Source organism: Haliotis rufescens, unplaced genomic scaffold (assembly GCF_023055435.1).
Source record: "Haliotis rufescens isolate VD_foot unplaced genomic scaffold, xgHalRufe1.0.p SCAF_26, whole genome shotgun sequence".
Classification (NCBI taxonomy): domain Eukaryota; kingdom Metazoa; phylum Mollusca; class Gastropoda; order Lepetellida; family Haliotidae; genus Haliotis; species Haliotis rufescens.
The window spans coordinates 2,039,735-2,064,069 of NW_025963957.1; the positions used below are offsets into that span (position 1 = coordinate 2,039,735).

Here is a 24,335-nt window from a genome sequence, read left to right on the forward strand (position 1 = left end):
AATGACATTTTATGATAAAGAGGTTATCACGCTTGTGTGTTTGGGGATGGTAAACATCCTGTATTAGGAATAAACACTATGTATTCCTAATGAAGGATATTTACCTTCCCCAAACACACTCGCGTGATATTAATTAATTATATATATATATATATATATATATATATATATGTGTGTGTGTGTGTGTGTGTGTGTGTGTGTGTGTGTGTGTGTGTGTGTGTGTGTGTGTGTGTGTGTGTGTGTGTGTGTGTGTGTGTGTGTGTGTTATCACACGAGTGTGTTTGGGGATGGTATATATATTTATATATATATAATTTATATATAACTGAAATATAAATTATATATAACTGAAATACACCAATACACCAATATTTATACTGAAATATCTAATTATATATATATATATATATATGTGTGTGTATGTGTATATATATATATATATATATATATATATATATATATATATATATATAAATTATATATAACTGAAATACACCAATAGTCCTAAATAGGTCCATTATATTGGTGCTGTCAAGATAACATTTTTCTTCTTTTTGTTATGACATAAACCGCACGAGAGGTTGTGGTTGTCGAGGTTGTGGTCGACAGTGTGAAAAGTCCTTCACGTCGCATGCAGCTGAGCGAGGGTCTGCAAGTTCATGACTAAACCAAAACCATCCCCTTCCAAACATTGTATCCATCAAATTCACAATTAACTGTTTGATTGATTCTATAAGTTGGCAAATAAATAAGAAAACCATACAACTTTATGGATAACAACTTTTGGTTTATTGCATATAGCGACGTTTCGATGTAGATTCTTACACCGTTACCAAGCTGGAGTGACAACGACCAAGCGATCAAATTTACAATTGTGTGCATGAGGTTAACGTTGTTTCTGTAATGTAACAACGAATTCGAATCACCTTAATATTGGAGGAAATCCCCAAAGTAGCTGAGTGATAACTGTTGCCAGTTCAGTGAACCCAAACCAACGAGACGTTGACAGACAAGAGCACACATGAATTCATAAGCTGCTAACACTCTTCACTGTATAAGCTGCTTTTAATTTGGTGCTCCTGTGCGACTGATTAGGTTGTCAGTACCTAATGCTTGCAGTGCCTGCAGAGTAAAACAAGAAGTGAGAGGTCGGGACTGGTGACTTGGCTCAACGCTCCCGACAGTGTAGATCGTTGGTCAAAAAAAAAAATGCTTTCAATCACTGGTTGGCCCATTCCAGTCTCGATTATTAACAGGTCGCGCTGTATAGCTGAAATAATGCTGACTGATTCACGCACTTACCTAATAAAACGAAGTAAGTGTATCTGATAAGTAAGGCGAAGCTGACGTGTTCACTGTACGTAAAACAAGTATGGTTCTTAATATCTTTCTGCGAATTTGAAAAACTAAAGAATTGATAACATGATATGGATCCCTTTAACACGTTCCTTCATGTCGTGAGTGAGCTGGGTTTATATAACTTTTTCAATAGTATTTTCAAAAGCGACGGCACCTTTTCCATTACCATAAGAAATTGATGCTAAAAGCAGAGTCCATTGTACGATTCGAGCTATATCATAAGCATGTGTTTATGAATCACAATCAAACAGTGATGAAACCTAAATTTACAGCAAAAACTTACTTCTTAAACATAATAATTTTAATGAAGAGTTCTGTTTGCTTTATGTAAAAAATACACGGGACCCTATACATTCGAATAAATTGCTTGTTTTGCGAGATACATTTTATCAAGATTTTGACAGATACAGAACGCGATTTCCATTGAGGCTTATTTAAGCGATGTGTTAATCTAGGTCTTCCAGCCCTAAAGTGTCACCCAGGGATTGTCGTTAAGTGAAACCCACGGCCACAGCTATGATGTTGGCTATCCAGTCTTAGATTCGAACCCACGACGACCGGTAACTGAGCAACAGAGGACCGCAACCAGACAAAGTAGGATGGGAGCCATATATGAGTTGTGGCAATTCAAGTGATAAAGTACCACCGTTTCAATACTTGTTACAAGAGCTTTAGCCATAGTCTTAAAGAGGTCATAACATTATCATAAAGATAAGTCGTGCCGAGAAGGTTCAGATAAATGCTGTAAAAATACCACCATTTGCAATAAATATATTTTGATTGCTCATACTGTCGACAACTATCATCTCATCTTGACGGAAGTCAATGCATCACCTCAAAACAGCTCATATATTGTGTAATATAACACCATCTAAAACGGTAGCCTACATATTAGAGACACAATAATGATCTCAAACAAACAGAAATATCTGCCTCAGGTGATTAACTCTCACATTGACTGATGTGGATACTCTCAATAATAATAATAGCACAAAGACAATGATCATTTCCTGACATGTTTTGACATTTTAGGGTTGTTTGATTGATCAGATGCATTATCATTACACCGTGTTCGCTGAAATATATACATGCAGTGACTCACTTTGGATGAATCATAGTACAGAAGGGTTAGGGAGATTGAACTGTAGGAAAAACAAATGCGAAACGTGCTCGATAACGAAATCAGGGACAAAACTGTTGTGCGTAAACAATTGGAAATAATAACTGATGTATATTTATTGGAAAAATTACTCTACATCCAGGCTGAAAATATTTTTCTGTTTGTAAGAGAGGCAATGCATTGCTTACAGATGTTCTGAAATTGTCATTGATGATGGCTATGTTTTGGCTGTGTAGGATATTTTGAGGCGGAATCTAACGGCGATATTGTCATTAATGATGGTTATGTTTTAGCTGTGTGGGATATTTTGTGGCGAAATCTAACGGCGATATTGCCATTGATGATTGCTATGTTTAAGCTGTGTGGGGTATTTTGTGGCGGAGTCTAACGGCGATATTGCCATTGATGGTGGCCATTGATGATGGTTATGTTTTGGCTGTGTTGAGTATTTTGTGGCGGAATTTAACGGCGATATTGCCATTGATGATTGCTATGTTTTAGCTGTGTGGAATATTTTGTGTCGGAATCTAACGGCTATATTGTCATTGATGATGGCCATTGATGATGGTTATGTTTTGGCTGTGTGGGATATTTTAAGGTGGAAACTAAAGGCGATATTGTCATTGATGATGGTTATGTTTTAGCTGTGTGGGATATTTTGTGGCGGAAAATAACGACGATATTGTCATTGATGATGGCCATTGATGATGGTTATGTTTTGGCTGTGTGGGATATTTTGCGGCGGAATCTAACGGCGATATTGCCATTGATGATTGCTATGTTTTAGCTGTGTTGGATATTTTGTGGCGGAAACTAACGGCGATATTGTCATTGATGATGGCCATTGATGATGGTTATGTTTTGGCTGTGTTGAGTATTTTGTGGCGGAATTTAACGGCGATATTGCCATTGATGATGGCCATTGATGATGGTTATGTTTTGGCTGTGTTGAGTATCTTGTGGCGGGATCTAACGGCGATATTGCCATTGATGATTGCTATGTTTTAGCTGTGTGGGATATTTTGTGTCGGAATCTAACGGCTATATTGTCATTGATGATGGCCATTGATGATGGTTATGTTTTGGCTGTGTGGGATATTTTGTGGTGGAAACTAAAGGCGAGATTGTCATTGATGATGGTTATGTTTTAGCTGTGTGGGATATTGTTTGCGGAAAATAACGACGATATTGTCATTGATGATGGCCATTGATGATGGTTATGTTTTGGCTGTGTGGGATATTTTGTGGCGGAATCTAACGGCGATATTGTCATTGATGATTGCTATGTTTTAGCTGTGTGGGATATTTTGTGGCGGAAACTAACGGCGATATTGTCATTGATGATGGCCATTGATGATGGTTATGTTTTGGCTGTGTTGAGTATCTTGTGGCGGGATCTAACGGCGATATTGCCATTGATGATTGCTATGTTTTAGCTGTCTGGGATATTTTGTGTCGGAATCTAACGGCTATATTGTCATTGATGATGGCCATTGATGATGGTTATGTTTTGGCTGTGTAGGATATTTTGTGGCGGAATCTAATGGCGATATTGTCATTGATGATGGTTATGTTTTAGCTGTGTGGGATATTTTGTGGCGGAAACTAACGAAGATATTGTCAGTGATGATGGCCATTGATGATGGTTATGTTTTAGCTATGTGGGATATTTTGTGGCGGAATCTAACGGCGATATTGCCATTGATGATGAGTATTATTCAAAGTTATATTACCATCGTTGAAGTTCATTGCTCGAGGTGTCCTGATATTATCTGTGATGGTGGCTATTTTTTTACTTTGCCGGGTATTTTCGCGGGAAACTAAAGAACAATTAGCTCCATAGTATGCTGCCCATACGGAAGGTAACTGATATTGTCTCAGTGTAATGACAGCATTCGCAGATGGGTATTGCTTGAATGCCGTTTGGCCCAAGCACACGCACACGCACACGCACACGCACACGCACACGCACACACACACACACACACACGTAACTATATAAGTGAAATAATCTTGAAGGCGACGTTGAACCCAATTTCACCTCATCTCACCTCACTCCACTTCTCGTCAGTAATAGGCAAACTACAAGTTTTATTCAGTTGTGTTTTATTATCTGTAAATTATTCACGGTAAACATCACCAAAAAATCTGAAAAGTATTATTCATAGTGATTTTATGTGTTTCACAAAGTTGGCATCAGATAATGGTAACAAATATGTTGCGAACTCCACAGATAAATATACACGTTATGTACAGAGTAAACAAACAACTTACACGTGCGCGCATGATATATGTACAGATGATAACATATAATGGTAAAACAGATTCCTCAAACTTAAGATCATTAAAAGTCTATTTACAAGTCGAAATATACCTGTCATATTGAGAAATTTTTATGAAGAACATAAAATCTGTTACAAACATTTTCCGGCCTGTTCAATTATGTTCGTAACATTTACGTATTCGTAAACATGTCGTAAGAGATCTCTGTTTGTGTATACATATCTGTATTTGGCATGACGTAGAGTCCTTGCAATTACGCCACTATTACACATGCGTAAAAGTACGACTTCGCAGAGGGAGTGTAAACCATGGTTTACACAAACTGATACTTGAGACATTCGTATTTCTTACAGCTGCATCCGGTGGGGATGGTGACGCGGGTTCTGCGGCACTGCTTGATCTCGCCGGGACAGAAGACGTAGATATCACGTTCAACCATGCCGTCGGGGACGCAGTAGTGGTGTTTCACCTCCGTGGTGTCCATGACGCAGTGACCTCTAGAGAAAAGAGATGATGGTGAATATTGTGTCATAATACTTTTTTGTACAAGCCTCAAATGTAATACCGACGTGTACATTATAAAAAGACCTTTTAACATTTTGAATTGTGCGACTCAGAATCAGACCAAACTAAAATTGAAGACGTATGTTGCGCATATTGTTTATTTATACCTCTTATTCCCAAAATTAGAAACATAAGACCAATGTTACTTACAAACCCCAAACCACCATGAACTTGAAGGAAATCGTTTATAATGAATACTAGCATATGAAAGCTGGACATGTTTGGTCAAGCTAATTGTGTGACGTACCCGCATTGAGCGACTTCAATTCCCTGGGCTTCAGGCATGATGACGTAGCAGACCTCTCGGCGCCCGTTCGCGGTGTTGGTCCACCAGATTCTCTCCAGGAGCTCGGTGTTCTCGGAACACAGATCCTTGTATCGGTAGGCGGGGTAGTGGCTGGAATATACCACAAACATGGTTCAAACAGCTGTAGTAGGAACATAATAGTATGTACGTCTTCAATAAACGGCTGGATAGATCACATGACATGACGCCGCGTTTCATTAATAGTCAAACTCACGGTGGGGTGAACCAGATATAGGATTGACACAGTCGAACTCGGTTTCTCGGAGTGAGCGAACCTTTATCCACTAGGCCACTCCATCGCCCTTTATACAATTGATCATTTAGAGATGACATCACACATTCTGATTTTTCATCATATAAACATATAATGATAGTATCGTGCCATAGTACACAAGGTAAAAGGCTGTTTTACAAAGGTAAATTGAATATATTTATGCAACAATGACAGCTGTTAGTGTAACACAGGTGATGGTACCTTAGTGATTTGATGGTCGTTATTGCTTCGACTCCAGATCAAAATAACGAAGACATAGTAACAATTTACTACTGTGGCGAAAGCCAAGGGTAACCGCCTAGTATAAGAGTGTGTGAGTTGGGTTTAACGCCGCTTTGAACAGTATTTCAGATATAGTGCGAGGGGACAGCTTAATATGGAAGGGTAGCTCGAAGTGACGATGAAACGGGTGATGACTAGTATCATCTGTACCTACCCGGTGGAGTTCATCTTGTTGTGGAGGTAGCATCCCTGCACCAGCAGCATGTACTCCATTGCGTCGGGGTCATTTTCCAGGGCACTGAACACACGGTCACTGGAACAACCACGTTAACATCAGTGTCAGCCTTCTCATACACTATGGTGTATAGACAACAGTAGAACTTACAGTGTGAACACACGGTCACTGGAACAACGTATCTTTGCAATTTCCCAACATGGCATCTTGAAATATTGAAATACGGGGATCTTACCCGACCCTTACAGATATGACAAGCGATGATATTTACAACTTGACTGTGCCGCCTGACTGCCTGGACTAATTTAACAGCATAAATTAAAATACTAAAGCATATTTTGGAAATAGTATGAAGACAATTTGCCAAAACGAAGAGAAGAAAGAATTATGATATATGTATACATATGCATTTTAATAAAAACAACAACACCAGACCATGTGTTTAAATAAAATACATACACAGGGTACTTGTAGGACTTGTCGAAGCACAGCTTTTCCTTGGTAGGCCATTCGTACTGGGGGACGCCATTCCTGTCAAAGTAACAGATTGGCTGTTTGGTCTTGGCGGAGAGGGCGCTGAAGATGCTGGAACCGTCACGGACGCGGGCACCAAACAAGGACGACTTTCTGGATTTCAGAAGGCTAGCGAATCGGCTGGAGGTTGATCCTCCCAGAGAACGCCCTCCGACAGGGGGTCGATTCCACGCCAAGGTGACGGCGGTGAGGGACATGAGAACGCATAATGTCACAAGAACTCTCTGGAAGAAATGAGAGACAGGGATTTTCATAAAATTAGAAAACCTAGTTGTTAATTATTATTTTTTGTTTCGTTTTATGATTTGGAATATGTCAAAACTATTGATATACGATTACAGCTGATACTACTACTACTACTACTACTACTACTACTACTACTACTGTTGCTGCTCCTACTACTACAACTACGAGCAGTACTGCTGCTATCACTCCTACTCATTCTGCTACTATTACCACAACTACTACTACTGCTACTACTACTACTACTACTACTACTACTACTACTACTACTATTACTGCCACTACTACTACTACTACTGCTACTACTACTACTACTACTACGACGACGACGACTACTGACGTTTCTACTACAACCACTGCTACTTCCAATATTTTAGGCAACAGCTGCAAACGATGTTTACAATTCAACTACAAGATAATATTAGATAGAATATCTGTTAAAATACTGAGACCTTAATAAACTGCTTTGCAAGACATTACAATCGTACACAGTTTGCAAAATATTCTACTTACCATATTTACAAACAAAGGACCAATCTATGTTAAAATAGTTACTGTAGCTGTGTACAGCGATGGCTGACTTGCGGGGAGCTTAAGCTCGCTTTTATTCCCTCTCGATTCGGAAGGAGGAGCATATTTCAGCCAATCAAAAGTGGCGTTTTTGATTGAATGCCTTTGACGTCACGCGGCAACACTTCTTACTGAAAACAATGGCGGCAGTGGATGACGTATCTACAACTGTCACGTGAAAAGAGGGCAGGGTACGAGTCGAGAGTATATAAGGAGACACTGGCCCAGTCTGAGCCAGCGACTGTGAACACCTCAAGAACTGAGCTTCACACATCATCCTACCATGGGAAAGGTATATATCTATATCTGATTTATTTCTTAGTAACGGCTTATACCTTGAAACATATTTTAGACTCAACTTATTGCGAGCATCCATCTTTGTGTAAATTTGCTGGCGCCGAATATTGTCAGCTTTATTATATTCTTAATGTGTGAGACTGTTAAGGTAAAGATATCATTTTATCATTTTAGAAACAAGTGGCGCTATCCCTTTTCACTGTATATATAAATATATAAATATATGATTATAAGAAGTACTCTTTGCGTTTCAGTTTATATACAACATCGCGGCGTTAGTCGGCCTCGTCGCCATGACGACGGCCCTCCCCCCTCTCCCCACTCCCGCCTGCTATTCCCAGCAACTTCTGTCGGACCAGAGCTTTGACCTCAGCTTTGTCTGCAACGACGGAAGACAATATCCCGAGTAAGTACATTTAGCTAGTTAGGAAACAATGGACAGGGCAGGTTGTTTACTGTTTGCTGTACGAATTTTCACAAATATATAAAATCAAATTATATTTACGTAAAGTCGAACTGTCTGATATATTCACACATCATTACACATCATGTACCTTTAAGTCGAATCACCGACATGCGTTTATGTTATAAGAGTTTTTGCACCGTTAAGTCGAAATGTTTATATAACATGTACCTCTAAGTGGCATTACCGACATGCGTTGATGTACCGTTAAGTCGAACTGTCTGACATTTCACTTGGTCTCCAGACAGGAGATCGAGGAGGCTCTGTACTACGCCGACGACCACTGGCGTATCTACCTCAACCTGACATCCACCTGCTTCCAGGACCAGGACACCTACTTCATGAACAAACAGTAAGTAGCGCATTACAACGACCAGATAACGTTTGAGATAAAAACAAACTACTTATCATGAGCATGTGTTTATGAATCAATATTTAAAAAATGATGGTACGAGATGTTCGCGAAATATTGAGCTTATCCTGCCCTATCGGTGCCACCCCTCACAAACACATGCAAAGGCAACTCAGTTGTTCAAACCTGAGAGCATATGGTACAATATCGTTAATCCGGACACGTCGCTTCCAATGAAATCGTCCGGTTAATGTATGTCCGGAAGAACGATATATGAGTTGGAAGTAATGTGATTCTGGTTGTAAGAAGTCATTAACAAAACTTGAGCCCGGAAAACGGGCTTCCGAAATAACAGGTGTTCACTATCTACTTTCAATGACTACATCTTTTATCATGTGGCGTGAAATATTGAGCCTATTTAGAAAGGGAGCACATACAAATATTGTAGAATAATGTTCATTCCTCTATTCAGAGAAATGCTTCATGTAAACAAAATAACGTTACAGTATATCTTTTTATGTATATTTGAGGCCATGACTGATATCAGTGAATTGCTGCAATTTGTGAATAAAACCATTATTTACATATATTCGTGAAACGTTATTATTGACCTTGACCTTGCAGCTCTGAGCCCAACTACTACAAGTTGAAGAGCGTGTGCAACACCACTCGTACCATGGTGCACACCATCTATGCCATGGACGGTCAAGTCTGCCACGTTGTCCGCCCTATGTCCCAGAAAGTCTTCTACGCCACATGCGGGTAGGTACACGGCTATGTTTTTTAGATCGTTCATATTTGTTACAAAATTCATACACTAAAGTATACAGACGCTACGACATTAAACAAATAATTGTCGGAGTAGTTTATATATTTTTAACTTTCCAAGGGAACTCAAAGGTAACAAAAAAACCTGCCTTTATTGTGCCCATGCATTATTTATATATAAATAAAATACTAATGTCAGAGGTTATTAACACGGCAATAATATCAAGCTACACGTCGACACTTTAAGACTTCTAAAAATTATTTTTTAACCTCTCCGCTACTACTTGCATTACTAAATATGTCCTATTTGTTTTACAGAGGAGAATGTAACCTTGGTTACGACGGCGTGACCGGCTACCACTGCATTCAACGCGGCATCACCTACCGCAACTTCCTCGGTTACTGCCGTCTCCCCGACTCCGCAACCTTCCCAGAATCTTCCCCCATCTACGCTCTTGACCCCTCCGTCGACAACTTCTACGACCCCCGTGTTGCCCCACCCACCCACCGCATGCAGCACAACCTCCTCAAGAGCGGGGGCCACTACAAACCCAAGGGCTACTTCACGGAGTTGAGCGTTACCCTCCCAAGCTACTGCGGCTGCAGGGGATATTTCTGCCCCCACGACAGGATTCTTTAGATGATGGCTACGTTCATTAAGGGCCTAATACAATATGAACAGGGACCAATCCAAAACATTTTTTTCTACAAGCATTTCATTTAAGTAAGTTAAGACCATTTTGAAAATAACCAAAACGCCTTTTGAATTTTAAAACTCTTTCAAGTAAAGCGGAATTGCAGGGGTCCTTTGCATACAGGTGATCCTTTTTCAAATCATGCTTCTGTCATTCTAATATTCATATTTTCCGCACTTTTATACCACAATGTAATCTCGGTCTGAAGTTAGCAAATATGTTAATTGTAAATATTTTGCGAATTCCATGTAAATATGTACTATAGGATGTTGTGAATATGTATTTATATGTTCCATCTTTGTACAGTATAAACTGACATCATCATTGCTTGTGCGCGCATGTATAATATGTACAGATATTAATATGTGAAAATAAAAGCAACATGAAAATATGAATTGTTTCTGTTTTGATGATAATTACTTATTTTGGCCAATGAAAACAGAGCAATTATAGATGGTGACTCGCATTGTTCATATGCAAATCTACAACTGAAATACACCAATGATCATATAATAGGTCCAATATAATAGTGCTTTGAGATTTACATGTTTCTTGTTTTCGTTCTGAAACATATGTGCTCGTGAACAATCAAACCTGTGGTCGACAGTGTGAAAACCTCTTCACATCGCTTGTCTACAAGGTCATGACTAAACCAAGACCATCCCTTGCTGGACACCGTGTCCATCCAGTTCACACTTTACTGAGTGAACGCCGCTTTGAACATTATTTCAGTCATAAGACAACGCATCAGCTTGATATTGCAGCCCCAAAGTAGCAGGTAAATGACTTTTACCACTTTAAGGAAACCATCGTCGAACCAACGACCAGAGGCAACAAAGTGGCGAAACCGATCGAAGTGGGATTGGAACAGGATATTTCCATGTACATATATACACTTTGGCAATACAAGGGATATTACCACTGTTTTAATATTTGTTACAAGAGCTTCTGACATAGTCTTCAAAGAAGACAGTACGGCGGTGATCAAAACGTCATAAATGTCATTCGTGTCGAGAATGTGCCGGTAAATGCTTCTATAAAAATACAGCCATTTTTTAATAAATATATGTTGATTGAGACGACTATAATGACTCATCTTGACGGAAGTAAAGGCATCACCTCAAAACAGCTCATATATTATGTGATCTAAAACGGTAACCTATAGTTTGGGGGACATTTTGTACGGATTAGAGAGACACACACAATGATCCAAAACAAACCGAAATATCTGCCCCAGGTGATAAACTCTCACATTGACTGATATGAATACCGTCATCAATTATAACACATAGAAAATGATAATTTTCTGACATGTTTGACATTTTTAGGTTGTTTGATTAATCAGATGTATATATTACATCGTTGTCACGTTTTCAGGATCCACAGACAGTGCCCCACATTGGATGTCGTCATATATGGAGCGGTACAGTACACAAAGGTAGGGAACAATGAATCGCAGGGAACAATAGATGCCAAACGTGTCAGATGAGAACTGGTAGGCAAAAACCAATCTGAAATAGTATTTGATGTATAATTATTGGCACACTCACATTTCATTCAAGATGAAAACACTTTTCTTTTTGTTTGGGGAGGCAATGTATTCAATGGTCATTGCTCGAAGATGTTCTGAAATTGTCATTGATGATGGCTATGTTTTAGCTGTATGGGATATTTTGTGGCGGAAACTAACGAAGATATTGTTATTGAATGTTCAATGTTCAATGTGATTTTGCCAATGATGATGAGTATTATTCACAGTTATATTACCATTGTTGAAGTCCATTGTTGGAGGTGTCCTGATACTATCTGCGATGATGGGTCTGTTTAAACTGTGTCGTGTATTTTGGGGCGGAACTAACAATGCTCGACTCGATGCCCATCGCCTGCTGTTCATGTTCAATGTTACTAATAGCAAAAATGTTTTGTTTGTTTGTTGTTTATCGCCGCACTCAGCATCATTCCAGCTATATGACGGCGGTCTGTAAATAATCGAGTCTGGACAAGACAATCCAGTGATTAATTTCATGAGCATCGATCCACGCAATTGGGATCGATGACATGCATCAACCAAGACAGCGAGCCTGACCACCCGATCCCGTTAGTCGCCTTTTACGACAAGCATAGTCACCTTTTTACGGCAAGCATGGGTTGCTGTAGACTTATTCTGCCCAGGAATCTTCACGGGTCAGGAAAAATTGACATTGAGACATTGTCTTCGTGTAATTAGAGTAAGTATGTTTAACTGGACTGAACATTTTCAGATGGGTATTGCTAGAATGCCATTTCGCCCAGGCATATACTCCAGGTTACGTTGAGCGCACTATCGATATATCGCTATACACTGTGATATCCTATAGGAATTGACAGTCAAGCATATTTACAAACACATTCGTGTGCTTTGAAATGAACTGTGTCATTATATGTTCTCCAATGTCAACTAATTCACGATGTTTACATCATATTACCACACTCTTTGAAATGTTAAACGTTTTGGATTTGGGGGACTTAAAGTGTGTTTTTTCGGTGCAAGGTTGTAAGGTGTATTATGTACAATATCGATGTTATTGGAGAACGGGGGCATGGGTGGCCCAGTCGTCTAAGGCGATTCGCTGTGCAGAGTTGCGTCCCTTAGGCACGCCAGAAACCTATGATTGTGGGTTCGAATCCCGGTTCGGCCCGATTATGATTCTAGGTTTGTCAGCACCATACCCGTGCTCGTGGGTTTCACCGAAGTGGTAAACGTCTGAGACCTGCATCACTTCGCGCTTTCCTCCCACATTAATCTGACACGCTATGATATAACTGTAATACTGTTAAAAGCGGTGTTAAACCAGACTTACTCACTCACCATTGGAGAACGACAACCTTATACACACAGGCTACCAGGGATTACCTCTTTGTGTCATCGAATAACCATAGTATTGTCCAGGTATTATGTCAGGATCATTCTTTAAATGTATGTTTTCAGTCAGTTAAATCAAAACGAGTGAATGGCGTTAACACCACTGCGTGAAGATCAGGGTTAGATGTGGTCTTCCGGGGCCCATGCTTGTCGTAAGAGTTACAGGATCAGATCAGGCTAGTTGACTTGATTGATGCATGTCATTTATCCCATTTGCGTTAATCGATGTTCATGATCTATACTCCATACAACACATGGACAAACAAACAGTTTTGGAGGAGAGCCCAAGTGACGCAGGTCTGGACGTGAACCATCATGAGGTGAGGTGAGGTGAAATGGGGTTTAACGTCGCGTCCAAGATTATTGCACTTATATAGCGACGTGCATGCACTTGTGTGTGTGTGGCTGCTTGTACTAGTTCGGACTGATGCCGATTTATAGTGCTAGCACACTGAGATACCATGCCGCAGTTTAACATGGATACCCCACTCAGACACAGTATACTGACTCCGAGCCGACCAGTCCTTGTTTTAGCCCCTTAATGCCGAGCGCCAGACAGGGTAACAACAAGTACTGATGATGGAGCAATGCACCTACGTTACTAACGCCTTGCAAACAGAGATGTCATTGGCACAAGCAGCTCTCACTGATAAAGAGATATAGCACAAGAAACAGAAGAATGTTGTGTTGTTTTTAGCTGGTTAAACCATGAAGTTATAATGTGAGGTGATATAAGTGAGTGAGTGAGTTGGGTTTAACGCCGCTTTTAACAGTATTTCAGTTATATCGCGGCGTGTCAGCTTAATGTGGGAGGAAAGCCCAAAATGATGCAGGTCTCAGACGTTTACCACTTCGGTGAAACCCACGAGCACGGGTATGGTGCTGACAAACCTAGACACATCATTGGGGCGAACCGGGATTCGAACCCACAATCATAGGTTTCTGGCGTGCCCAAGGGACGCAACTCTGCACAGAGAATCGCGGCGCCTTAGACGACTGGGCCACCCGTTGAGGTGATATAAGGTGAAATTGGGTTAGACTTTGCATTCAAGATTATTGCACTTATAAAGCGACGCGTATGCACGTATGTGTGTGTGTGTGTGTGTGTGTGTGTGTGTGTGTGTGTGTGTGTGTGTGTGTGTGTGTGTGTGTGTGTGTGTGTGTGTGTGTGTGTGTGTGTGTGTGTGTGTGTGTGTGTGTCTTTGTGTGTGTCTCTGCTTGTAATAGTATTTGTTTGTGCCCCGATCGCTATCATGTGTCGTTTCTTTCGCAAGTAATGATCCAACAAACTCGCGTCAGGGTGACATCGAAGGTGAAAGGCAAACAACAAGTGTTTTTTCAGTTTGTTTTATTATGCAGAAATCATTCTTTGGAAAATCATAAAAGAACGCATACACGTATTATTCAGTGAGATTTTGTTTTTCACTGTGTTGGCACCAGAAAATGGTAACAGGTATTGCGAACTCCACAATTAAATGTACACGTTATATACAATATAAACAAACTATTTACATGTGCGCGCATGATATATTTACAAATGAAAATAGAAAATGGTAAAACAGATATTCTCTCACATTCTTCACAATCATAATCATTAAAAGTATTTTTGCAAGGTCGAAATATGCATTTCATATAAAAAAGTTATTTTCGAAGGTCAGAATAATTGTACATGTTATATGCAAAAAAAAACAGTCAAAAAATAATTGATACAAATAAAATAAACCAAATCGACATTTTCCGGCCTGTTCAACTATGTTCGTAACATTTACGTATGCGTAAATGTTGTATTTGGCATGATGTTGAGTCCGACTATTACACATGCGTAAAAGTACGACTTCGCAGAAGGAGTGTAAACCATGGTTTACACAAACTGATACTTGAGACATTCGTATTTCTTACAGCTGCATCCGGTGGGGATGGTGACGCGGGTTCTGCGGCACTGCTTGATCTCGCCGGGACAGAAGACGTAGATATCACGTTCAACCATGCCGTCGGGGACGCAGTAGTGGTGTTTCACCTCCGTGGTGTCCATGACGCAGTGACCTCTAGAGAAAAGAAAAGGGATAACAAAATATGATAAAATAATACTTTCAACGGAGAACTTTGCTTGTCTCGAACAGCTCCAATAACAAGCCTCAAATGTCTTCTAATGGTTTGATTTGTTGTTTTACGCCGCACTCAGCAATATTCCAGCTATATGACGGCGGTCTGTATATAAATCGAGACTGGACCAGACAATCCAGTGATTTACAGCATGAGCATCGATACACGCAATCTGGGTCGATGACATGCATCAACCAAGTCAGCGAGCCCGACCACCCGATCCCGTTAGTTGCCTTTTACGACAAGCTCAGTCACCTTTTACGACAAGCATGGGTTGCTGAAGACCTATTCTACCCCGGATCTTCACGGGTTTGTATTCTAATAGCGTCGCAAAAACTATAAAGGCCATTTTGACATTCTGAAAAGTGTGTTATAGAATCAAACCCAAACAATGTAAAGATGTATAGCGCCTATATTGTTTAAGATCTGTTTTTCATTGAACTTTTGTTTTAAATATTCTAAAAAGAATCCCGACCACTCTGAATTTGAAGGAAAACATTTATTACAAATACTGGTATATGAAAGCTGGATATGTTTGGTCAAGTTGACGAATGTGTGACGTACCCGCATTGAGCGACTTCAACTCCCTGGGCTTCAGGCATGATGACGTAGCAGACCTCTCGGCGCCCGTTCGCGGTGTTGGTCCACCAGATTCTCTCCAGGAGCTCGGTATTCTCGGAACACAGATCCTTGTATCGGTAGGCGGGGTAGTGGCTGGAATATACCACAAACATGGTTCAAACAGCTGCAGCATTATCATAATAGTATTGCGTTCTTGAATAAATAGCTGTGTGGATGGAGTTTGACGACGTGCTTCGGCAAAAGTCGACCCATATCACGGCGGTTTCTCGGAGTCCGCGGACGTTTAATCACTGGGCCACTCTATCGCCCTTTATACAAATGAATCAGATGGAACATGACAGATGACATCACAAATTCTGATTTCTCACCATTTAAAGTGATAATCATACGTCATACCATAGTGAACAGGGCAGGAGACTTTATAACGAAGGTACTTTAGATGGATTTATGTAACAATGACCACCTTTGGTGAGTGAGTGTGTAAGTTTGGTTTAACGCCGCTTTGAACAGTATTTCAGATAAATTGCGAGGGGACAGCTTAATATGGGAGGGTAGCTCGAAGTGACGATGAAAGCTCCGATCACGGGTGATAACTAGTAGCTAGGGTGGATCATCTGTACCTACCCGGTGGAGTTCATCTTGTTGTGGAGGTAGCATCCCTGCACCAGCAGCATGTACTCCATTGCGTCGGGGTCCTGTTCCAGGGCGCTGAACACACGGTCACTGGAACAACCAATAAAGCTCTTTGCAATTTCACCACATGGCATCTTAAACACGGGGGACCTAATGGACCCTTACAGATGTGACAAGCGATGGCATTTAAAACTTGGCTATGCTGTGTGACTGCCGGAACTAACTTTAGAGCATAAATGAAAATACTAAAGTATATTTTGGAAATAAGTATGACGAAAATTTGCCAAAACGACCAGAGCGTGTCTTTGAAAAGACTACATACACAGGGTATTTGTAGGACTTGTCGAAGCACAGCTTTTCCTTGGTAGGCCATTCGTACTGGGGGACGCCATTCTTGTCAAAATAGCAGATTGGCTGTTTGGTCTTGGCGGAGAGGGCGCTGAAGATGCTGGAACCGTCACGGACGCGGGCACCAAACAAGGAAGACTTTCTGGATTTCAGAAGGCTAGCGAATCGGCTGGAGGTTGAGCCTCCCAAAGAACGCCCTCCGACAGGGGGTCGATTCCACGCCAAGGTGACGGCGGTGAGGGACATGAGAACGCATAATGTCACAAGAACTCTCTGGAAGAAATGAGAGACAGGGATTTTCATGAAATTGGTAAAACTGTATGTTAATTCTTATTTTTGTTTTATTTTAGGATTTGGAATATGTCAAAACTATTGCCGCTACTGCTGTTGACACACAACGTCGGGCTTTCCTCCCACATTAAGCTGACACGCCGTGGTATAACTTGAATACTGTTAAAAGCGGCGTTGAACCCAACTCACTCACTCACTCACTACTACTTCTACTACTACTACTACTACTACTACTACTACTACTACTACTACTACTACTACTAGAAAAGCCATATTCACTCACTTTCTACTACCATACCATACTTCCTGCTCCTGCTACTAATACTACAAATACTACGACTCGTATTATTAACTCTTTTCTCTCATATTTTAAAACCCCTAATTAATGATGTTGAATATTTTCATGCAAATTCAACAAGAAAGTATTTAATAACAATTCAGCATTTCAACCACTAATACGCAGTCAAGAACATATACTGCTTCTACTACTACTGCTACTTCTACCACTTCAACCAATATTTTTTTCACAACTGTAAAATAATGTTAAAAATGAACTCATTTAAATACTCAGCAAAAAACTGCCTTTAAAGACATCAGCATCGTACATACTTACATTACTACTACTACTACTACTACTACTACTACTACCACTACTACTACTACTACTACTACTACTACTACTACTACGACGACGACGACGACGACGACTACGACGACTACGACTACTAAAGTTTCTACTACAGCTACTACTAATACCAGTATTTTACACTGCCTGCTGCGAACGATGTTTACAATTCAGCTACAAGATAATATTAGATAGAACATCTGTTAAAATACTGAGGCCTTAATAAACTGCTTTTCAAGACATTACAATCGTACACAGTTTGCAAAATATTCTACTTACCATATTTACAAACAAAGGACCTGTCTATATTAAAATAGTTACTGTAGCTGTGTACAGCGATGGCTGACTTGCTGGGAGCTGAAGCTCGCTTTTATTCCCTCTCGATTCGGAAGGAGGAGCATATTTCAGCCAATCAGAAGTGGCGTTTTTGATTGAATGCCTTTGACGTCACGCGGCAACACTTCTTCCTGAAAACAATGGCGGCAGTGGATGACGTACCTACGTCAAACACTTTGATTGACAACTGTCACGTGACAAGAGGGCAGGGAACGAGTCGAGAGTATATAAGGTGACACTGGCCCAGTCTAAGCCAGCGACTGTGAACACCTCAAGAACTGAGCTTCACACATCATACTACCATGGGAAAGGTATATATCTATATCTGATTTATTTCTTAGTAATGGCTTATACCTTGAAACATATTTTAAACTCAACTTATTGCGAGCATCCATCTTTGTGTAAATTTGCTGGCGCCGAATATTGTCAGCTTTACTATATTCTTAATGTGTGAGACTGTTAAGGTAAAGATATCATTTTATCATTTTAGAAACAAGTGGCGCTATCCCTTTTCACTGTATATATAAATATATAAATATTTGATTATAAGAAGTACTCTTTGCGTTTCAGTTTATATACAACATCGCGGCGTTAGTCGGCCTCGTCGCCATGGCGACGGCCCTCCCCCCTCTCCCCACTCCCGCCTGCTATTCCCAGCAACTTCTGTCGGACCAGAGCTTTGACCTCAGCTTTGTCTGCAACGACGGAAGACAATATCCCGAGTAAGTACATTTAGCTAGTTAGGAAACAATGGACAGGGCAGGTTGTTTACTGTTTGCTGTACGAATTTAATAAATATATAAAATCAAATTATATTTACGTAAAGTCGAACTGTCTGATATATTCACACATCATTACACATCATGTACCTTTAAGTCGAATCACCGACATGCGTTGATGTTATAAGAGTTTTTGCACCGTTAAGTCGAAATGTCGATATATGTTCAGTTTGTATGACATAACATGTACCTTTGAGTCGAATGTACATGTTATAAGAGTTAGTGTACCGTTAAGTCGAACTGTCTGACATTTTCACTTTGGACTATATAACATGTACCTCTAAGTGGCATTACCGACATGCGTTGATGTACCGTTAAGTCGAACTGTCTGACATTTCACTTTGTCTCCAGACAGGAGATCGAGGAGGCTCTGTACTACGCCGACGACCACTGGCGTATCTACCTCAACCTGACATCCACCTGCTTCCAGGACCAGGACACCTACTTCATGAACAAACAGTAAGTAGCGCATTACAACGACCAGATAACGTTTGAGATAAAAACAAACTACTTATCATGAGCATGTGTTTATGAATCAATATTTTAAAAATGATGGTACGAGATGTTCGCGAAATATTGAGCTTATCCTGCCCTATCGGTGCCACCCCTCACAAACACATGCAAAGGCAACTCAATTGTTCAAACCTGAGAGCATATGGTACAATATCGTTAATCCGGACACGTCGCTTCCAATGAAATCGTCCGGTTAATGTATGTCCGGAATAACGATATATGAGTTGGAAGTAATGTCACTCTGGTTGTAAGAAGTCATTAACAAAACTTGAGCCCGGAAAACGGGCTTCCGAAATAACAGGTGTTCACTATCTACTTTCGATGACTACATCTTTTTATCATGTGGCGTGAAATATTGAGCCTATTTAGAAAGGGAGCACATACAAATATTGTAGAATAATGTTCATTCCTCTATTCAGAGAAATGCTTCATGTAAACAAAATAACGTTACAGTATATCTTTTTATGTATATTTGAGGCCATGACTTATATCAGTGAATTGCTGCAATTTGTGAATAATACCACTATTTACATATATTCGTGAAACGTTATTATTGACCTTGACCTTGCAGCTCTGAGCCCAACTACTACAAGTTGAAGAGCGTGTGCAACACCACTCGTACCATGGTGCACACCATCTATGCCATGGACGGTCAAGTCTGCCACGTTGTCCGCCCTATGTCCCAGAAAGTCTTCTTCGCCACATGCGGGTAGGTACACGGCTATGTTTTTTAGATCGTTCATATTTGTTACAAAATTCATACACTAAAGTATACAGACGCTACGACATTAAACAAATAATTGTCGGAGGAGTTTATATATTTTTAACTTTCCAAGGGAACTCAAAGGTAACAAAAAAACCTGCCTTTATTGTGCCCATGCATTATTTATATATAAATAAAATACTAATGTCAGAGGTTATTAACACGGCAATAATAACAAGCTACATGTCGTCACTTTAAGACTTCTAAAAAATATTTTTTAACCTCTCCGCTACTACTTGCATTACTAAATATGTCCTATTTGTTTTTTACAGAGGAGAATGTAACCTTGGTTACGACGGCGTGACCGGCTACCACTGCATTCAACGCGGCATCACCTACCGCAACTTCCTCGGTTACTGCCATCTCCCCGACCCCGCAACCTTCCCAGAATCTTCCCCCATCTACGCTCTTGACCCCTCCGTCGACAACTTCTACGACCCCCGTGTTGCCCCACCCACCCACCGCATGCAGCACAACCTCCTCAAGAGCGGGGGCCACTACAAACCAAAGGGCTACTTCACGGAGTTGAGCGTTACCCTCCCCAGCTACTGCGGCTGCAGGGGATATTTCTGCCCCCACGACAGGATTCTTTAGATGATGACTACGTTCATTTGGGGCCTAATACAATATGAACAGGGACCAATCCAAAACATTTTTTTCTACAAGCATTTCATTTAAGTAAGTTAAGACCATTATGAAAAGAACCAAAACGCCTTTTGAATTTTAAAACTCTTTCAAGTAAAGCGGAATTGCAGGAGTCCTTTGCATACAGGTGATCCTTTTTCAAATCATGCTTCTGTCATTCTAATATTCATATTTTCCGCACTTTTATACCACAATGTAATCTCGGTCTGAAGTTAGCAAATATGTTAATTGTAAATATTTTGCGAATTCCATGTAAATATTTACAATAGGATGTTGTGAATATGTATTTATATATTCCATCTTTGTACAGTATAAACTGACATCATCATTGCTTGTGCGCGCATGTATAATATGTACAGATATTAATATGTGAAAATAAAAGCAACATGAAAATATGAATTGTTTCTGTTTTGATGATTATTGCTTATTTAGGCCAATGGAAACAGCGCTATTATAGATGGTGACTCGCATTGTTCATATGCAAATCCACAACTGAAATACACCAATGATCAATCAAACCTGTGGTCGACAGTGTGAAAACCTCTTCACATCGCTTGTCTACAAGGTCATGACTAAACCAAGACCATCCCTTGCTGAACACCGTGTCCATCCAGTTCACACTTTACTGAGTGAACGCCGCTTTGAACATTATTTCAGTCATAAGACAACGCAACAGCTTGATATTGCAGCCCCAAAGTAGCAGGTAAATGACTTTTACCACTTTAAGGAAACCATCGTCGAACCAACGACCAGTGGCAACAAAGTGGCGAAACCGATCGAAGTGGGATTGGAACAGGATATTTCCATGTACATATATACACTTTGGCAATACAAGGGATAATACCACTGTTTTAATATTTGTTACAAGAGCTTCTGGCAAAGTCTTCAAAGAGGACAGTACGGCGGTGATCAAAACGTCATGAATGTCATTCGTGTCGAGAATGTGCCGGTAAATGCTTCTATAAAAATACAGCCATTTGTAATAAATATATTTTGATTGAGACGACTATAATGTCTCATCTTGACGGAAGTAAAGGCATCACCTCAAAACAGCTCATATATTATGTGATCTAAAACGGTAACCTATAGTTTGGGGGACATTTTGTACGGATTAGAGAGACACACACAATGATCCAAAACAAACCGAAATATCTGCCCCAGGTGATAAACTCTCACATTGACTGATATGAATACCGTCATCAATTATAACACATAGAAAATGATAACTTTCTGACATGTTTGACATTTTAAGGTTGTTTGATTAATCAGATGTATATATTACATCGTTGTCACGTTTTCAGGATCCACAGCCAGTGCCCCACATTGGATGTCGTCATATATGGAGCGGTACAGTACACAAAGGTAGGGAACAATGAATCGCAGGGAACAATAGATGCCAAACGTGTCAGATGAGAACTGGTAGGCAAAAAACAATCTGAAATAGTATTTGATGTATAATTATTGGCACACTCACACTTCGTTCAAGATGAAAACACTTTTCTTTTTGTTTGGGGAGGCAATGTATTCAATGGTCATTGCTCGAAGATGTTCTGAAATTGTCATTGATGATGGCTATGTTTTAGCTGTGTGGGATATTTTGTGGCGGAAACTAACGAAGATATTGTTATTGAATGTTCAATGTTCAATGTGATTTTGCCAATGATGATGAGTATTATTCACAGTTATATTACCATTGTTGAAGTCCATTGTTGGAGGTGTCCTGATACTATCTGCGATGATGGGTCTGTTTAAACTGTGTCGTGTATTTTGGGGCGGAACTAACAATGCTCGACACGATGCCCATCGCCTGCTGCTCATGTTCAATGTTACTAATAGCAAAAATGTGACATTGAGACATTGTCTTCGTGTAATTAGAGTAAGAACGTTTAACTGGACTGAACATTTCCAGATGGGTATTGCTAGAATGCCGTTTCGCCCAGGCATATACTCCAGGTTACGTTGAAAGCACTATCGATATATCGCTATACACTGTGATATCCTAGTATAAGATATGACAATCAAGCATATTTACACACACATTCGTGTGCTTTGAAATGAACTGTGTCATTCTATGTTCTCCAATGTCAACTGATTCACGATGTTTACATCATATTACAAGACACTTTGAAATGTTGAACGTTTTGGATTTTTGGGACTTAAAGTGTGTGTTTCGGTACAAGGTTGTAAGGTGTATTATGTACAATATCGATGTTATTGGAGAACGGGGGCATGGGTGGCCCAGTCGTCTAAGGCGATTCGCTGTGCAGAGTTGCGTCCCTTAGGCACGCCAGAAACCTATGATTGTGGGTTCGACTCCCGTTCGGCCCGATTATGATTCTAGGTTTGTCAGCACCATACCGGTGCTCGTTGGTTTCACCGAAGTGGTAAACGTCTGAGACCTGCATCACTTCGGGCTTTCCTCCCACATTAAGCTGACACGCTATGATATAACTGTAATACTGTTAAAAGCGGTGTTAAACCAGACTTACTCACTCACCATTGGAGAACGACAACCTTATACACACAGGCTACCAGGGATTACCTCTTTGTGTCATCGAATAACCATAGTATTGTCCAGGTATTATGTCAGGATCATTCTTTAACTGTGTGTTTTCAGTCAATTAAATCAAAACGAGTGAATGGCGTTAACACCACTGCGTGAAGATCAGGGTTAGACTTGGTCTTCAGGGGCCCATGCTTGTCGTAAGAGTAACAGGATCAGATCGGGCTAGTTGACTTGATTGATGCATGTCATTTATCCCATTTGCGTTAATCGATGTTCATGATCTATACTCGATTATCTAAAGACCGTATTGCGTAACAACACATGGACAAACAAACAGTTTTGGAGGAGAGCCCAAGTGACGCAGGTCTGGACGTGAACCATCATGAGCATGATGATGACAGTACTAGCAGGTGCCACAAGTAGGGGTTGATTTGGCTAATTGTACATCTACCAAGAGTTGACAAATTGACTCTATTAGAGTCTCAAATAGGCTGGCTTCAAGGGTATATGTTAACATCCAAATGCTAGATACGCTACGCGGGTGGTCAATCCGATGACCAACTGCTGTTGGCCGTGATCAGCTGATGATGGAGCAATGCACCTACGTTACTAACGCCTTGCAAACTTGCAAACAGAGATGTCATTGGCACCAGCAGCTCTCACTGATAAAGAGATATAGCACAAGAAGCAGAAGAATGTTGTGTTGTTTTTAGCTGGTAAAACCATGAAGTTATCATGTGAGGTGATATAAGTGAGTGAGTGAGTGAGTTGGGGTTAACGCCGCTTTTAACAGTATTCCAGTTATATCGCGGCGTGTCAGTATGTAATGTGGGAAGAAAGCCCAAAGTGATGCAGGTCTCAGACGTTTACAACTTCGGTGAAACCCACGAGCACGGGTATGGTGCTGACAAACCTAGAAACATAATTGGGGCGAACCGGGATTCGAACCCACAATCATAGGTTTCTGGCGTGCCCAAGGGACGCAACTCTGCACAGCGAATCGCGGCGCCTTAGACGACTGGG

At 40.4% G+C, this 24,335-nt stretch overlaps 4 protein-coding genes across 4 annotated transcripts; 2 read left to right on the plus strand and 2 right to left on the minus strand.

Annotated features, from left to right (window-relative positions):
- Positions 1–4,568: 4,568 nt before the first annotated feature.
- On the minus strand, positions 4,569–7,726 carry LOC124141445. Its single transcript, XM_046509463.2, has 5 exons — positions 7,655–7,726; positions 6,824–7,122; positions 6,344–6,442; positions 5,574–5,723; positions 4,569–5,259 (listed from the first exon to the last, which is right to left on the minus strand). The coding sequence occupies exons 1-5, from the start codon at positions 7,655–7,657 to the stop codon at positions 5,076–5,078; spliced, it is 735 nt and encodes a 244-aa protein (XP_046365419.2). The 5' UTR covers positions 7,658–7,726; the 3' UTR covers positions 4,569–5,075.
- Positions 7,727–7,897: 171 nt separating this feature from the next.
- LOC124141441 lies at positions 7,898–10,681 on the plus strand. The gene is made up of 5 exons (XM_046509459.2): positions 7,898–8,003; positions 8,263–8,414; positions 8,716–8,823; positions 9,448–9,585; positions 9,910–10,681. Exons 1-5 carry the CDS (start codon positions 7,995–7,997, stop codon positions 10,229–10,231), a joined length of 729 nt encoding a protein of 242 aa, XP_046365415.2. The 5' UTR covers positions 7,898–7,994; the 3' UTR covers positions 10,232–10,681.
- A 3,845-nt stretch (positions 10,682–14,526) lies between these two features.
- Positions 14,527–18,120, minus strand: LOC124141439. Its single transcript, XM_046509456.2, has 5 exons — positions 18,050–18,120; positions 16,829–17,127; positions 16,498–16,596; positions 15,856–16,005; positions 14,527–15,233 (listed from the first exon to the last, which is right to left on the minus strand). The coding sequence occupies exons 1-5, from the start codon at positions 18,050–18,052 to the stop codon at positions 15,050–15,052; spliced, it is 735 nt and encodes a 244-aa protein (XP_046365412.2). The 5' UTR covers positions 18,053–18,120; the 3' UTR covers positions 14,527–15,049.
- A 214-nt stretch (positions 18,121–18,334) lies between these two features.
- Positions 18,335–21,205, plus strand: LOC124141442. Its single transcript, XM_046509460.2, has 5 exons — positions 18,335–18,417; positions 18,677–18,828; positions 19,237–19,344; positions 19,970–20,107; positions 20,434–21,205. The coding sequence occupies exons 1-5, from the start codon at positions 18,409–18,411 to the stop codon at positions 20,753–20,755; spliced, it is 729 nt and encodes a 242-aa protein (XP_046365416.2). The 5' UTR covers positions 18,335–18,408; the 3' UTR covers positions 20,756–21,205.
- The last annotated feature ends 3,130 nt before the right edge of the window (positions 21,206–24,335 follow it).